General features: G+C 40.3%; 1 protein-coding gene and 1 long non-coding RNA gene across 2 annotated transcripts; one reads left to right on the top strand and one right to left on the bottom strand.

Annotated features, from left to right (window-relative positions):
* Positions 1–30: 30 nt before the first annotated feature.
* On the bottom strand, positions 31–4,412 carry LOC135561409 (uncharacterized). The gene is made up of 2 exons (XR_010459405.1): positions 4,325–4,412; positions 31–777 (listed from the first exon to the last, which is right to left on the bottom strand). It is a non-coding gene; the product is annotated as an uncharacterized LOC135561409 (long non-coding RNA).
* A 36-nt stretch (positions 4,413–4,448) lies between these two features.
* Positions 4,449–17,550, top strand: znf143b (zinc finger protein 143b). Its single transcript, XM_029685744.2, has 16 exons — positions 4,449–4,534; positions 9,286–9,399; positions 9,777–9,860; positions 10,095–10,190; positions 10,430–10,510; positions 10,762–10,955; positions 11,416–11,478; positions 11,742–11,858; positions 12,024–12,099; positions 12,222–12,347; positions 12,662–12,841; positions 13,031–13,258; positions 13,567–13,712; positions 13,995–14,144; positions 14,642–14,788; positions 17,226–17,550. Exons 2-16 carry the CDS (start codon positions 9,294–9,296, stop codon positions 17,307–17,309), a joined length of 1,878 nt encoding a protein of 625 aa, XP_029541604.1. The 5' UTR covers positions 4,449–4,534; positions 9,286–9,293; the 3' UTR covers positions 17,310–17,550.
* The last annotated feature ends 734 nt before the right edge of the window (positions 17,551–18,284 follow it).

The following is an 18,284-nucleotide window of genomic DNA, read 5'->3' as shown; positions in this document are numbered from 1 at the left end:
ATGTAGGAGAATATAACACATTAGATCTGGTAAAAGATAATACAAAGATTTTTATTTTATTTTTTATTTTTACATCATCTTTGAAATGCAAGAGAAAGGCCATAATGTATTATTCCAGCTCAGGCACAATTTAGATTTTGGCAGCAGTGTATGTGTAAAGTTTTAGACTGATCCAACGAACCATTGCTCATCTGTCAAATGTTGTATCAAGACTGCCCAAATGTTCCTAATTGGTTTATTAATACATTTTTAAGTTCATAATTGTGCACTCTCCTCAAACAATAGCATGGTATTCTTTCACTGTAATAGCTACTGTAAATTGGACAGTGCAGTTAGATTAACACAAATTTAAGCTTTCTGCCCCTATCAGATATATCTGTATCCTGGGAAATGTTTTTGTTACTTACAACCTCATGCTTATCACATTAACACAACCGTCCCGTGGGTGGGGGGGGGTCTCTACGATCCCGTAGAGTTTAAACTCTCCTCCCCTTCATCTACACTGATTGAAGTGGATTTAACAAGTGACTTCAATAAGGGATCATATATTTCACCTGGTCAATTTATGTCATGGAAAGAGCAGGTGTTCATAATGTTTTGTACATAAATTATGAGTTAGATATAACAATCTTTGTGTATAAGGTCCTCCTGTGAGTGGAGATAAAGACCACGTCTCAGCACGACGCCATTGTTAGTAAGTTTCACTCCTCGATTGTTCAGCCTGCCTTGCAACAGGTTGGCTTCCAGCAACCTCCTCTCCATAATGTGGTGCAGCTGCTACGAAAAAAAAAAACATGTTTTAATTTTAGCAGACGCTCTCACCCAAAGCGACTTACAGTAGTGAGTGGATACATTTACATACTCACTTTTCTGTACTTGTCCCCCGTGGGAATTGACCAAAGAGTTCGGTCTGCTTCGTGTTTTCATTCTTTTTTTGAATATATATATATTGCGATACTGGTATTGTCACCCCTAATTACTTTACAATGCAGCATAATGTGACTTGCAGGCCTTATGTGGCCTGTAAACTATGAGTTTTAGGCCACTGTATTAGGGTAAAACTAGGCCCTCAAAATAAGGCCTTATGAAAAATGTATTGTATTGTCTTCCATTTAATTTGAATGACAATATATTCACTTATGATCTCATTTGGTGAAGATCACAGGACTGAAAATGAAAGAATGCAACAACCAACAAACATGGTTGGTTCTGGCAATTCTAAAATTCACTCGAAAGGCACCCTGGGAAATATGCAAATAAGGCGATTGAATTCCGGTCCCGGAGGCCAGAAATGTTTCTGGTTTGGGATTTTTTTTATTGTTCTTCAAATAACCATGCCATTTATGGTTCTTCAGAGACTCTTAAAATGGTTCCCCTATGCTATCGCTCTCAAGAACCTTATTAGGTTCAAATGGACCTTTATTTTTAAGAGTGTAGATGCAAGTACAACACATGCATTTGTAGCCTACGTGTATGCAAATTCAACTGTTACTATACTCAATCAGGAAATGGAGGAACACACAGGAATAGGCAAAAATTACAAAACTTACTCTAAAATGGATAAAAAAAAAAAAAAAATCCTCATCAATCTACACAGTACACCATAATAACAAAGTGAAAACAGGTTTGTAGAAATGTTAGCAAATGTATAAAAACAGAAATACCTTATTTACAAAACTATTCAGAACCTTCGCAATGAGACTCAAAATTGAGCTCAGGTGCATATTGTTTACATTGATCATCCTTGAGATGTTTTCTACAACTTGATTGGTGTCCACCTGTGGTAAATTGAATTGGACATGATTTGGAAAGGCACACACCTGTCTATATAAGGTCCCACAGTTGACAGTGCATGTCAGAGCAAAAACCAAGCCATTAGGTCAAAGCAATTGTCCCTAAAGCACCGAGACAGGATTGTGTCGGCACAGATCTGGGGAAGGATACCAAAAAATGTATGCAGCATTGAATGTCCCCATGAACACAGTGGCCTCCATCATTCTTAAATAGAAGAAGTTTGGAACCACCAAGACTCTTCCTAGAGCTGTCTGCCTGGCCAAACTGAGTAATCGTGGGAGAAGGGCCTTGGTCAGGGAGGTGACCAAGAACCCAATAGTCATTGACAGAGTTCCACTGTGGAGATGGGATAACCTTCCAGAAGGATAACTATCTCTGCAGCACTCCACAAATCAGGCCTTTATGGTAGAGTGGCCAGATAGAAGCCACTCCTCAGCAAAAGGCACATGACAGCCCACTTGGAGTTTGCCAAAAGACACCTAAAGGACTCTCAGACCATGAGAAACAAGATTCTCTGGTCTGATGAAACCAAGATTGAACTCTTTGGCCTGAATGCCAAGCGTCATGTCTGGAGGAAACCTGGCACAATCTGTACGGTGAAGCATGGTGGCAGCATCATGCTATGCAGGGGTTTGTAATTCCAGTCCTCGATGGCCAAATTGGTGTCGGTTTTGCCCCAGCTAACACACCAGACTCTAATAATGACCTAATCATGCTCTTCAGTTTAGTATGTCATTTGATTAATCAGCTGTGTTTGCTAGGGATGGAGGAAAAAGTGTGATGCCAATCAGGCCCTCGAGGACTGGAGTTGTCCACCCCTGTATGGGGATGTTTTTCAGGGACTGGGAGACTAGTCAGGCTCGAGGGAAAGATAAACCGATCAAAGTAGAGAGAGATCATTGATGAAAACCTGCTCCAGAGCACTAAGGACCTCAGACTGGGGCCAAGGTTCACATTCTAACAGGACAACAACCCTAAGCACACAACCAAGACAACGCAGGAGTTGCTTCGGGACAAGTCTCTGAATGTCCTTGAGTGGCCCAGCCAGAGCCAGGACTTGAACCCAATCTAACATCTCTGGAGAGACCTGAAAATAGCTGGGCAGCGGTGTCATACCCAAGAAGACTCAAGGGTGTAATCGCTGCCAAAGGTGCTTAAACAACGTACCGAGTAAAGGGTCTGAATACTTATGTAAATGTGATATTTCAGTTTTTTCTTTGTCATTATGGGGTATTGTGTGTAGATTGAGGGGGAAATAAGGCAAAGACATAGGCTGCATCATCGTGGTTCAGAATGATTCAAGCTTTTTAATAATGGCAATTCCCTTAGCCAAACATGTTCAATGTTAAATTGACAAAACATGGAAAATATTCCATTGTCCTGTCAGGTCCACATCTTCACCTGCGGGATTAAAACTTGACTTAATTTCTCTCGTGAATGATCTGATTTCTCTCTAAAGAAACCACAGGTTGGGCTCACAAAAAAACCTACCTAAATGGAATTCAAGTAATTGGACCAACATTGGTCAATTAGTTGTTTAATAGCCCCCCCCCCAAAAAAATGTTGGTTAGCTCAGCGTTAGCAAAGATTATGGATATACTGACACTTAGCAGCAGCTATGTTAGATAAAGTGCATGCGCAGAAAATGATCCGGATCATTAGCTTTAAGAAAAAATACAATTTAAAATAAATGCATTTTTCAAATTGATTTCCAATATTATATAACATTTTATTTAACTAGGCAAGTCAGTTAAAAACAAATTCTTATTTACAATGATGGCCTAGGAATAGTGACTTGTTCAGGGGCAGAGTGACAGATTTGGACCTTATCGGGTCAGGGATTCGATCTAGCAAGCTTTTGGTTACTGGCACAACACTCTAACCACTAGGCTACCTGCCACATCAAATAATTTTCTACAAAATTTGTTAGAGTGTAACTTGTCTATACTGTAATAAGACCCCCCACAAAAAAATAAAGAAACTTTATCTGTGATATTTCACACACACAAATATTTTATTTTCCTTAGGTGGGCGTGGGTGAAAACTCAGTATATGTAGCCGTGGCCTAAAAAATAGACTATATAAATTACAAATGAGTGTGAGCCCTTATATATCCAACTTATACGTTACCTTTTGTAGGGTAATTCTGTTTCATTAAGTCAGATATACAATAAGCTTGCATAAAGGTCACGTTATCATGTCTGCATCAATACTCAGCCGTCACGAGCTCAGTTCACTGCATTGCCCACATACCCCCATTTTTTTCCCACACAACCTTGTTTTCAACATGGATGCTCGACATTTCCCAGTAAATGTTGTTTACATGGAACATTTACAGACTAATTTGATCTCAGCTGTATGACATAAGACAGAAATTAGAAAGGCTCATAACGATCTAGTTACATGTTACGTAAAATGCAAAGCGTCAACCGTTTAGTAACGTTAAAAATAACATTTAGTCAAACGCCACAAATAATACACATAATGGCGCCTGCTAGGGGCCCATGAACGTGTATAGTGAAAATATTACCTGAAATTGCGAAGGTTTAGCTGGTATGTGGCCAATGGGAAGACCACCATTGAGGTGTAGACAACCAATAGAATGGTGGTAATTCAGTTGGGGTTGGTCTTTGTTGCAACGGCTTTTCTTCATACATGTTCCCGGGTGCAAATGCTCTCATAACGTTTCCTGCACTGATGCATGGTGGTCGAACGGAGGGATTGTTGGAAAATTGCGGAGGTTAGTATATAAATTGGGTATTTTTTTTTTACCCAGTGTGCATTATTCCCACAGCCATCTCTGAGAAGAACTACAACAGGGACTGTAAATGAGGGACGGGAGAAACCTGCTTTACAATCAAATTGAATGTCAAAGAACAATCATTCTTAACCTGAATTAGCTAGCCAATAGATTTTCTTGTTGCCTACGTGCATTATCAGCTACGTGTGCAACCCGCTATAGTGTTCCTATGAAGCGACGAATTATTGTTCGGCTACACAGCTGGTTGTGTAACAGTCAATGTAGCCTATTGGGAAACTCCAATTCAACAAATTTAGGCTAGGCTATCACTTGATGAATTGCGGTTTGTCTTAACACAGATTATCCTTATGTATCGTTAACTCGTGTGCAGTCTTCTAACTCAGTTGTTCCCAACGTTTTAAGGTTACTGTACCACCAATTTAATTTCTCTGTCCGGAGTATTCCCTCATGTGCATTTTACCAGCAGGCCTATGGACTCATGTCGAAGTACCCGCTATGGCTAGGGCAAACACCCTCAGTGGGTCTAGTACTCGTAGGGAAAAACTTTCCTAGCTATCCTGCTCTGGCACATGACAGTTTAGAAGTTGCAACATTTGTAACAACGCGTCTGTCTCAAGCTTGCAAGTCATTTGACCAAATAAAGTTAGTGTATGTTGCCTAATAAATCAAACTTGTATACCAATACTTAATATACATAGCAATTTAAAGTTGGCTACGTTTTCTTTACAAGACAGAATCCTGAATAAAATAACATTTGCACTTACTCTGTTGCAGGTTGTATGTGTGGTTGGTCTTTGAGACACTTCCACAGTGAAGTATTGCTTACCTGACTTTTTAGATGCGTATTGATTATATATTTTTTTACATTGAACCTTTATTTAACTAGGTAAGTCAGTTAAGAGCAAATTCTGATTTGTAATGACAGCCAAACCTGGATGACGCTGGGCCAATTGTGCACCGTCCTATGGAACTCCCAGTCACGGCTGGATGTGATACAGCCTAGATTCGACCCAGGGACTGTAGTGACACCTCTTGCATTGAGATGCCGCTGTGCCACTCAGGATACTGATCATTTATTGCCAGAGAGGGGTTGTTTATGTAACAGGTTAAAATAATGAACTTGGCAGGTTAGGAGAACTAATGCAGTAGGTTAGGTGAATTAAATGAACATAGCGGTTTAGGCTTAGCTACCATGCTACAGTTGTCAACAACACAACAGTTGTCCCTGATAAGACCACTGGATAGAGCGGTAGGCCAACTCCATCTAACTACAACGGTAGAAACGAAAGTTCCATCTGGTGAGAAATCATCAGTATCATAACACCGATACTGTCGTTGAACTTGATATCACCTGGTACATGTGCAGAACCATGTAAACACCTGCAGACTTTGCTTACATGCATGTGTCGGTGCATGTTCTTCCATCTTGTGCACATGCCTTTGGTCACAAGCAAACAAATCTTTATTGCCACATACCGAGACCATCGTTTTGAAGTTGGCTAAATAACACTTTCCTGGGGATATTTTGTCTAAAATGTCAACCAAGTGAAGGACCAACAACATGGATAATTGGTAGAGTAAGTTCAACTGAAGTGTATGCAACATTCTGACTTGTAAAGGGAATGTAACTTAAATGTGCGTGGCGTTGCCTACATAATTTAAAGGCATCGTCATATTTTGTGTATGTAGTGTCAATGGCTGTCGCTACATCTTTTTACCCTACATATTTTTTGTATTTTATTTAACCTTTTTATTTTATCAGGGAGTCGTACTGTGACCAAGGTCTCTTTTACAGATGAGCCCTGAATAGCAGAAAATACACATCGATGTAAATACAAAGTGCAAGCAGAAAGAAAAACACGGGCACAAAAATTCAAATCGAAGTTTATTTGTCACGTGAGCCGAATACAACGGGTGTAAACCTTACAGTGAAATGCTTACTTACAGGCTCTTAAAAACAAACACATTCACAGTCTAGGACCGTTGACTGAATAATCTGCTTTCTAATATTTAGCTAGAGGCCGGACCTATTTCTATAGAAGAAGCCCATTTTTATTCTTAGCTTCTTAACTAATATTCTTTTTAAAAGACAGCGTTTCATCTATCCATATGTCCAGATATTTCTAAGCAGGAACACGATCGTATCGATATGGACACCATCCAAAGTACATAAGCTTAAATCATCATAGTTATTTTTATGTGCTCCAGAGAACAACATGTACTTAGTTTTACCTGCATTCAGTACTATTTTCAGGTCTATAAAGTTTTTCTGTAATACAATGAGGGCAGACTATAGAGCCTGGTCACCTGTGGGGGCAATGGCATACACAACAGTATCATCGGCATATAAGTGCAGGTTATTTTTTATTTTTTACAGACAAGTCGATATTGTTCATTTAAGTTGTAAAAAGTACAGGACCCAGAATCGACACCAGCGGGACACCTTTGGTAATATCCTGATTTAACACCATCAATAGACCTCATTGTGGATCTATCTGTCAAGTCATTTTTAAACCATTTACATGCAGCCTGGTCTAGGCCAATTTTAGGACTGCCTTTTGAATTTGCAGTGTGTGATCAACAGTATCAAAAGCCTTTGTGCTGCCCTCTTCATTGACTTGTCAATGTTGCTTTTTATCCATACAGTTAACCACATTTATAACTAGGGATGCAGACTGATTTACATTTCAAGATAGGAAAGATCTTAGCTGAGAATTAATCAAGGATTCAAATATTTTCGCTCAGCAAGAACATTTTAGGAGCAGAGTGATTTAATAATTATTTAGGTCACCGCCTTTTGTGAAGGGGGAGAACATGGGCCGCCTTCCAAACCTTGGGGATAGTACCAGATATAATCGGCAGGTTGAAAATATAGGTTAATGATTCAGCAATCGGGGTGGTTTTTAATCATCAATCTTAAGCAAGGCATCTAGCACATAGTATACTGAACAAAAATATAAATGCAACATGTAAAGTGTTGGTCCCATGTTTCAGTAGCTGAAATAAAACATCCCAGAAATGTTACATACGCACAAAAAGCTTATCTCTCATTCTGTGCACAAATTTGTTTATATCCCTGTTAGTGAGGATTTCTCCTTTGCCAAAATTATCCATCCACCAGACAGGTGTGGCATATCAAGAAGCTGATTAAACAGCATGATAATTACACACATGTGCATCTTGTGCTGGAACAAAAGGCCACTCTCTAAAATGTGTAGTTTTGTCACAACACAATGCCACAGATGTCTGCAGGAATGTCCACCAGAGTTGTTGCCAGAGAATTGAATGCTAGTGTTAATAATAAACTGGTCTTGAACATCTCTACTAAGAGCATTGTTTTTGGTACAAGTTATTCCATAAGTTCTAGAACTTAGCTGAATCTGGGAATGAATGGTGTTGAGGAGACTAAATTACTTGACGTTACCTTAGATTATAAACTATCATTGTCAAAACATATAGATTCAATGGTTGTAAAGACGGGGAGAGGCTCTGCTTTTTTGACACCACACTCCACAAAGCAAGTCCTGCAGGCTTTATTTGTATCTTAATTATTGTCCAGTCAAGTGGTGCGAAGAAAGACCTAGTTAAGCTGCAGCTGGCCCAGAACAGAGCCACACGTTTTGCTCTTCATTGTAATCAGAGAGCTAATATTTATACTATGCATGCCAGTCTCTCTTGGGTAAGAGTTGAGGAAAGACTGCGTTACTTCTCGTTTTATAAGAAACATTAATGTGCTGGAAATTCCAAATAGTTTGCATAGTCAACTTACACACAGCACTGACATACACACCCCACCAGATGTGCCACCAGGGGACTTTTCACAGTCCAGAACAAATTCAAGGAAACATACAGTAAGTATTATACAGAGCCATTAGTGCATGAAACTCCCATCTTATATAGTGCAAGGGAACAGCAAACCTTGTTTCAAAAAACAAATAAAGCAACTCCTCACGGCACAATGCCTTTCCCCCCCAGTAATCTACTTGTCTATGTACTGACATGTATGTGTAACTGATAGATGCACACGCACTACACGTTAATGATTTTCAATGTATGTAAATTGTAAATTATTTTTGTCTGTAATGTTTTTTGTTGTTGTTGGACCCAAGTAAGACTGTTGCCATTGGAGTCAGCTAATGGGGATCCTAATGTATCAAATAAAACATTTTTCATTTCTCTACCATAAGCCGCCTCCAATGTTGTTTTAGAGAATTTGGAAGTACGTCTAACCGGCCTCACAACCGCAGACCACGTGTATGGCGTCGTGTGGGCGAGCGGTTTGCTGAACGTAGTGCTCCATGTTGGGGTTATGGTATGGGAAGGCATTAGCTACGGACAATGAATACAACTCCATTTTTAAATACGGCATTTTGAATGCAAAAAAAATACAGTGATGTGATTGTGAGGCCCCTTTTTGTTTAATGCACAAATTAAATAAATAATTAATTAAATTAAACTTGTATTTCATAATTTGAAACTGAATTGAGCATTGCATTGTTTTCAAATTCAATTTAATTGAAAATTCAATATTTATATATTCAGTTTCAACATGGTATATATTTAAAAAAAAATTCATCTCTGTATCAAGTTTACAAAACTATAATTTCAAATTGACCAAAGTTTCATATATTCAACTTCTCAGATTTTAGGTTTTCAAGTTCAGTTCTCTAAATTCAGAACCAGAGACATCTTGAATCATGTTTGTTTTTTTGTCCTGTTTGTTTGAGTAGGTTGAGACATGCTCTTGGCCCAGATAAACCGTGACTCCCAGGGGATGGCAGAGTTCCAGGATGCAGACGGCCAGCAGGTGACCTTCTGTCTGGCCGAGGCAGTGACCGTGGCAGGTGAGCTCTGTCGGGGTCCTAACCCAACACAGGGGAGGTCAAAGGGTCAAACCAACTACTAATGGGAAGTGGTCAGAGAATATAATTAGATGTATGTATCACAGTTCAGAGTAAAATACTACAGCAAGCTTGGTACTTTGCTTATATCCCAAGACTGGGTTAGGAAAATAGCTTTCATATTCCCACAGTATAACTACTATCTGTATCAACACTGTCATTCCACTATATCAACATATGTAGATGGGTTTTGGAACTCAACGTGGGACCTAATTAAAGTAACATACTGCCTAATAGAAAAAGTGCACCACCACAACTTATCGTGTCTCGACCAGCTCTTAGTTGAGTACGTTAATACTGACTGTTATTATCCTATATAGACGGCGATCATATGGACACAGTGAGTCTACAGGCGGTAACCCTTGCCGACGGCTCCACAGCATACATACAGCATGACCACAAAGGTAAGCGTGCATCACTCTCTCATGTCATTATCAGTGAGGTGAGAGAAAAGCAAAAATGTCCACATTTGCCTCAGGTCTTCTCTATGTACAAATGCAAGGTCTTATCCTCTATGGTAAAGATAAGGGAAGGGAGTAAGCTAATCCTAGATCTGTGCTTAGCAGGGGCTTCTGAGACTAGTATGTTGTGGCTCAGTGACGGCTCTGATTAGAGTTCAGTCTAATTGAGAGGAGTAGTTTCCTTTTCAGATGGACAACTAATGGACGGACAGGTCATCCAACTGGAGGATGGGTCTACTGCATACGTCCAGCATATGTCCATGCCAAAATCAGGTGAAGGAAATGAACCAGACTCTTACATGTACTTTTACCTGCATTGTTGGGAAGGGCCCGTGAGTAACATTTCACTGTTAGTCTACACCTGTTGTTTACGATGCATGTGAAAATAAACATTTGATTTTTGACCTGTGCTTCTCTGGCATAACCTGGATAACATCTGTGTTTCGTTGACAGACGTTTGTGTATAATGCATTTCTAGAGACTACCATGTGTATTGCATGTTTATATTGTAGGAGGAGACAGTTTGCAACTTGAAGATGGACAGGCTGTCCAGCTAGAAGATGGAACAACAGCCTACATTCATGCACCCAAAGGTAAATGTTGTTCATCAAGGATGTAGGCTAGATTCTGTCTGGTCTCTCTTTATTTCTTCTCTTGGATTGGCATTAGGTTTAGGTATGATTATTTATCATTAGCAATAGGATAGAAGTGACACCTTTCTCTTTGTTAGGCCATGTGATATTTTTTGCCTCAAATTCAATCTCGGGTGTACAAGAATACCCAGGGGAGTAGTGACAAGGGGCCACATTGGTCACGTTTAACCTTTCTCCTGATACCTCCTCAGAGACATATGAACAGAGTAGCTTGCAGGCGGTGCAGTTGGAGGACGGCAGCACGGCGTACATCCAGCACACGGTGCACATGCCCCAGTCCAACACCATCCTGGCCATTCAGGCCGACGGCACCATCTCCGACCTGCAGACAGACGGGGGCATAGACCCGGAGACCATCAGTGTGCTGGAGCAGTACACCACCAAGGTAGTATGATATCTAAACCCAGAGCCATCGAGGGAAGTATAGATTTATTCATATAGACATGGATACTAAACATGTCACCTCTGCTTTGCTCTGCAACATGGTCATGAAAAGACTGGGTTGACAAAGTATTTGGTTCCTTCCCTTATTTCTGCACACATTAAAGCTGGGTGGGAGTAGAGAACGTTCCGTTACTATAGGGCAGGGATACCCAACTCTTACCTACGAGGTCCAGAGTCTAATGGTTTTCTGTTTCTACCTTGCAATTAATTGCACGCATCTGTTGTCCCAGGTCTAAGACAGTCCCTTTATTAGAGGGGAACAATGAAAGTATGCAGTGGAACTGGCTTTGAGGTCCAGAGTAGAGTTTCAGGACTCAATGTTATGGGTTGCAGTATTGCTGTGAAGAGAGTCTCATTCAGAAGCACTATATAATGATGCATTTAATTTGCTTGTTCGCCAGGTGGAGAATTTAGAGAGTGGGCTGTTTGGCCGAGAGGAGACTGATAATGGCATCCATATGCAGGTACTGTCACTCAGCTGGATAATGTTCATTAGAGCAGGGTTTTTCAACCCTCGCACCCAGATGTTTCACATGTTTTGCCCTAAACTGGCACGCAACAAAGAACTTTTGAAAACATTTTGCAATGGAAAACAAAAAGGTACGTATCTTACTCCACAAGTCCAGGTAGATCCTCTGTGTTTTAGTACGGTCTCTTCCTGTTTGGTGGCTAATGAACAAAAGACCCTGGTTTGTCATGAGGACCTAATGTCTCCTCTTCTCTTCAGATTGTTCTCCAGGGTCAAGAGGGTAGGACAGGAAGGGTTTCACACGTAGGGGAGAAGTCCTTCCACTGTGACCACGAGGACTGTGGGAAACTCTTTACCACTGCTCACCATCTAAAGGCAAGGCCTTGTGTTTGACTCAATACCATTCTCCTCTATGTCAAATATTTTGTCTAATGAGTTTTGTTCTTCTTACTTCTAATAAAAGCTAGAGAATTTTGTGTGTGTGTGTGTAGTTTGTTTTTACTGTTGCTGTAATATAGCTTTGTTTGTGTTTCCCCACAGGTACACGAGAGATGCCACACTGGAGATAAGCCATATATCTGTGACCACATTGGCTGTGGGAAGAAGTTTGCTACAGGTAGCAAGCTACTGTGAGGGCTTTAACTCTTCTCATGGGTTATACAACCTTGCTGATTTCTTCTTTGTGTTTAAATTGTCTCTAGACTAAAGTTGTTTGGCACCTTGTTTTGTCCTCTTCAGGGTATGGGCTGAAGAGTCACTCGCGTACACACACTGGGGAAAAACCTTACCGCTGTCAGGAGATCAATTGCCAAAAGTCTTTCAAAACATCCGGAGACCTACAGAAGCACACACGGACACACACAGGTACAATACACTGGTACAATACACTCCCGGTAGAAATGCACTGGTACAATACACTCCCGGTAGAAATGCACTGGTACAATACACTCCCGGTAGAAATGCACTGGTACAAAGAAGAGGATGGGTTCCACTTATTCTTCCACCTATTGAGTTTTCTTTGTCACTGTCTCCTCTGCCTTGTGTTGGGATCAGGTTGCTATTTTCAATATAGGCCATTGATAGATCTCAGGTTTCTCACTCTCGAACCCCCATTATGTCTAATGTACATTCTGAGATGTAGTCTTACTCTCGTTTGTCCTGCCTTGTGGTGTTTTCAGGAGAGAAGCCATTCAAATGTCCTGTTGAGGGCTGCGGACGGTCGTTCACCACCTCCAACATCCGCAAGGTTCACATCCGCACGCACACCGGAGAGCGGCCGTACTACTGCGCTGAGCCCAGCTGCGGGCGATCCTTCGCCAGCGCCACCAACTACAAGAACCACATGAGGATTCATACAGGCATGTACCAAAATACTAGGCTTCTTCGTTACATGTTATTTACATGGCCATATAGGAAGGAGTTGTCTGATGGAGACTTTTGGGACCAAAATGTCATGTTCTTTTTTTTGAAGCAATCACAATATACCTTGACTGAGTTGTTTTTTTTGCCCAATGATAACAATGTGTTGTACCTGTCCATGTGTCCAGGAGAGAAACCTTACGTGTGCACCGTGCCAGGGTGTGATAAGCGATTCACAGAGTACTCCAGCCTGTACAAGCACCATGTGGTCCACACGCCCTGCAAGCCCTACAACTGCAACTACTGTGGGAAGACATACAAACAGATCTCCACCCTGGCTATGCACAAGCGCACAGCGCACAACGACACGGAGCCCATCGAAGAGGAGCACCAGGCCTACTTTGAGCAACCCACAGGTCAGTGTTTGTGTGTACGCCTGTGCACATAATGAGAGGGAAAAGTAACTGCACTCTGTACTCAGCTGTGACATATAGTAGACAGAATAGCAGTTTACCACTTTCTAAAGAAATGGCGAATGATGAAATCATTGATTTCTTAAATTATGTTGAATACTGACAAATTGCAATGATTGCTTGGATACGGAGATGACTTTCATTGGCCCTCATTCAATCTCAGACGACCTGTCATCAACACGTTAAACCTGACCCTATTCATTTATTCTGTGGTTTTCTAAGCTTGACCCTGTTTTCCCTGTCTGATTCAGATGCCATTGATGATCCCGAGGTCACCTACACATCTGTCGTGGAGGTGGATGACTCCTTGTTGGAACAGGTGTCTGTGGGGACCCCAGAGGTTCTAGGGCAACAGCACCAAGTGTCTCTAGTCACTCAGGATGGAACAACACAGCAGGTAAGCATCCATGTCACACATCAGTGTTTCCCCTACTATTGGCTCACTTTCTCTCCCTTGCATATGGATGGATTTTATATTATTCTTTGCTTTTCATGTCTTTTCGCTGGAACGAATGATCTTTTAACTTAAATCATGCATTGCTGGGTGCGTAACAGGAACTGTTCTTCAAGAACTCTTTTATAGAGGAAATGAAGAAACACCATTCGTACATGTGTGTTGATGAGTGCATGTTGTGACGGTTGGAGTAGTAGGAAACGAGCTGATGTTGTTATACTTCAGGTCAGTATCTCCGAGGCGGATTTGCAAGCGATGGGCGGTACAATTACCATGGTAACACAAGAAGGTACCACCATCACCATCCCAGCCCATGAGCTGATGTCACAAGGGCATTCTGTCACCATGGTGACAGAGGATGGCACAGAGGGACAGGTATCTATCAATTATTAAAGAATGTTTAGTTATAATTATTTTTATGTAAAGTTGGGTGTGTTATTTTAATTTTTTTATATTCCGGGTTGCTGCCCATCTGCACTACTGCCAATGTCCATTCTATGTACTAGGAAAAGACAGAAATATATGTACCTACGATTTTTTTCTGGGTAGATGTTGGTAAACCAAGTATACCCTCAGCAAAAATAAAATAAAGATTCCACACACTCCCAATACATGTGGGATTTATAAAAAAAAACATATATTTTCAAAACATGAGTGACCTACAACAAAACATACTACAGCATAATTACATGTAATCTACAATATTAATAATAATAAACGCACAAAATACAGGATTTATTTTGACTTAAGGGACAAAATGTTTCGAGGCCTAATCAATCTCACTTCGGAGCAAAGTCTTTGTGTCCTTGATTTTTGCGTTCTATATTTTATACTCTGTATTCTCTTTTTCAAATTATTTCTGTCCTCTGCAGGTGCAAATTATGACCCCAGATATGACCACGTTCCAGACAGTGGAGGAGGTGGATTTTATCCAGGAACAGGAGCACCAGGTGGTGTCTTCAAGCCCTCACCCTGTCACCCTATTGGCTACTTCCAATGGCACTCACATCGCTGTACAGGTATGCCACAATGAGCAGCCTATGGATGTTAGTTAGGCTGCGTTTACACAGTTACCCCAATTCTAGTGTATTGGCAAATCTGATACCTAGGTCTATCTGATCTTTTCCCCAATGTGTAAATGGAAAAAACAACATAGAATCTGATCTTTAGGCTGTGTTTACACAGGAAGGCCAATTATTGGCAAAAGAGCTTACCTGTTTGGTCAAAAGACCAATTAGTGGAAAAAGATCAGAATTGGGCTGCCTGTGTACGTGCATTCGTATGTGAATCTCAATCCTGATACAATTCTGATGCTTCAAATGTGACCTCAGTCTGGATGCATATATATATATCTTTCACATTACCTGCTGTTACCATGACAACCACCACAAAATTTAAAGGAGCAGTGACAGGAAATTAGCGTTGCATCTTTGCTCAGTTTGAGAGGCTACGTGTGAATACGCAGATCAGATAGAGGTCACATGTAAAACTGAGTGTCAATCAGAATATAACCTGAATTGGGTTCTTCAGATGGCTGTGTAAACACAGCCTTGGTGAACATGTTACCTAGCTACTTGGTTTGGGAGATGGAAGGTAACACCACAGATGTTTCACATGATGTATAAACCTGAAGTATACGGTTGGCATTTCCACTCACTACCAAATATGGTGACGATGGGAAGCCCAGTGGCCGGAGAAGATTGAGCGAGATGGATTTTGTCTGACATTCTGCAAATGTTCTCATCCATTAAGCATTTGATCTCAATGTGTTCTGTTCCCAAAACTACAATCTGTTAGTGGACATTTAAAAAAAAAAATAGCCTTTACTCTTTGACAAAGTTTCCAAAAAAAAATGATGTTGTTTAGTTTGAGTGCAAGGGTGAGTTGAGTAATTGCACTGCGTGGACTTCAGAATAGGTGTTACGTAATGGATATATACATGTACATGCTAGAACTCACCAATAGAATCTCTCTAGCTTGGCTCTGCCCCAAATGATTAATTTGCTACCATTGGAAGACCATAACTACAGGCTATCTTGGGTTAGTTATACAAATATTTGGTTCTCACATTACCTGATGTTGCAGATATATATATATATATATATATATATATATATATATATATATATATATATATATATATATATATGAATGAGAGAGAATTCCATGTGGAAAAGGGGACAGCTCCTGCTCTATTCATTCAGTATCCGTCTTAAATTATGTGTTCTGTTTGACTGTTCCCCGTAGTTTTGCCGGATGAGAACACATTGAACTGATATTTCTGCCGTTGATGATATTCACATGAGTTTCAGACCAAACAAAGATTCATCAGCAAAGATTAAACCTGAGCTATTTGCCATTGGCTAATCCCTCCCCACCCAACCTCTGTGTTTTGCTGTTTAAACACTCAGGTGAACTTGATGGGTAGGTGGGGTTGGATTGGGGTTTAGCAGGAGCTGTGTGCCAAGGGTTGTGGTGACCACTCTCCAGTTCTGGTGTTGACCTAACTGTCTTAATGAAAGAAGGCCTATAGTCACATAATGTGTGGACTGTGGTTTCTATGCAATTGAGGTCCAGTGGACACCTGCCTCTATCCCTGTGGCCCACTACTGCGTAGGCTGATCCCACAGAGTGGCTTGTTGCTTACCAGGGTGTGTCCCAAATGGCACCCTGTTCCCTATATAGTGCACTTATTTTAGCAGGGCTCTGGTCAAAAGTAGTGCAACATATGAGGCGTAAAGTGTGCCATTTGGGACATGTATTTCCTGCTACTCCAGGAAACGCCTAGAATTGACATGATTTACTACATTCTGAATCTTATCACAAGGTACAGAAGGAAGCCAGTCCCCCTGGCGAAGTGTTTCTTTCCACTTGTACCCTCCAGGCTCCACCCTGTATCTGTTTTGGGTCATTTGGTAATTAAATAAAATGTCAACGTTGATATGTAGTAAACAAAATTAATTGCAACAGTAAACTTTGTCACAGAAATGTTTGTTTTTATATAAACACCTGTTGTGTTCATAATAATGAAAACATTTGTTGTGAGAAATTAGACTGAAATCATGTAGCCAGTAAGTCAATAACAGTTAATCATTCAGAAGTTCAAAGCTCCCTAGGACTAATATCACTTCAGTGCTACAAGGTGTTAAACAAAGCAAGCCATTGTTCTGCCTGAGGGGGTTCTGTAACAGCCAAAGTGGGCAGATACATGGTCTGGCTTGTTAACCCATTGATTGCTTCGATCTGCCCTCTTGTCATGCTAATGAAAATGCAAACACTCTCTAATCCCTCTGTGGTATAACAACCTGTCAAGCTCATTAATCACACAAAAGAGCAATAATACTGATGAGGAAATGGTAGTGGGTTTGAGTGGTGGGGAGATTAATGGATAAAATTTGTGCTAAATATGTTAGACTTTAATTTCTAATAACATAATTTTTTTTTTTTTTTTTTTAGCTCAGTGATCAACCATCATTGGAAGAAGCCATCAGAATAGCGTCGCAAATACAGCAAGGCGAGACCACCGGATTGGACGATTAACTCCACAATGAACTAATAGCAAAGAATAAATTGTGTCTAAACTATTTTCTAGATTCTACAATAATTGTATGTATGTGTTTGTGTGTGTATGTATGTATATATATATATGTTTTGATAACTGAAGTCCTATGTGGATTTAATGTGCTCCTTCAGCCATGGGTGAGGACAGGATTATTTCTATTGTGCAACTGCAATGTACAGCTAACTCATTTTTTTTGTAATAAAAAGATTGATCACACAATATACTGTGTACATAAAGTTTGTTTGGGGAACAGAGAAAGACCGAACACCATGAACCCCTTGGTCCCATTACCTTACAGTTTTATTGAGACATGCATAGAACAACTACCACTAGTTAAATGTTGTGGACACAATCTTGAGATATATAGATATTTTTAGGATTTATAACATTTTATCTTGCCGATTTATTGAAATTAAGGGTTGAAAGCCTATGGCAACAAGGTGTGTATGAGAATATTCAATTAAGAGCTAAAAATGTAATCTTTAATGCCAAATATGAGTCATATAACTTGAAATGTAGATCAGTTCCAATAATATATGATTATTCATGCAAATAGCCTATTGCATACAGATCCATCCAAATACATATATACATATGTATATGGCAATTGTAAGTCTACGATCAGTTAGTTCATAATGGCCTGGTATTAAACTTATGTAAATAATTTACGATTTTTTTACATTTTTTTTTTTTTACTTCGGCCTTGAAAGTAGCCCCATTAAACGGGTTTATAATTTGATTGCTTCTCTTGGAACTTGATGAAAGATGACCATTCGCGCCAAATTGACGTTTCATCAAAGAGAATGTAAATGACGTAGCACTTACTGCAACGCCTATCTTTTAAACGCGCATGGTTCGCTCCAATTGGCTGAGTAGATCATCTGACCAACGGTCGCGGGAAGCCCTTCACCATGCGCTTCATAACGATGCTCTGAGTTTCGCTAAAATTTATG

Source organism: Oncorhynchus nerka, linkage group LG17 (assembly GCF_034236695.1).
Source record: "Oncorhynchus nerka isolate Pitt River linkage group LG17, Oner_Uvic_2.0, whole genome shotgun sequence".
NCBI classification, from domain to species: domain Eukaryota; kingdom Metazoa; phylum Chordata; class Actinopteri; order Salmoniformes; family Salmonidae; genus Oncorhynchus; species Oncorhynchus nerka.
The sequence above is the reverse complement of the archived record's forward strand: the minus strand, read 5'-3'. Positions and strand labels throughout refer to the sequence as shown.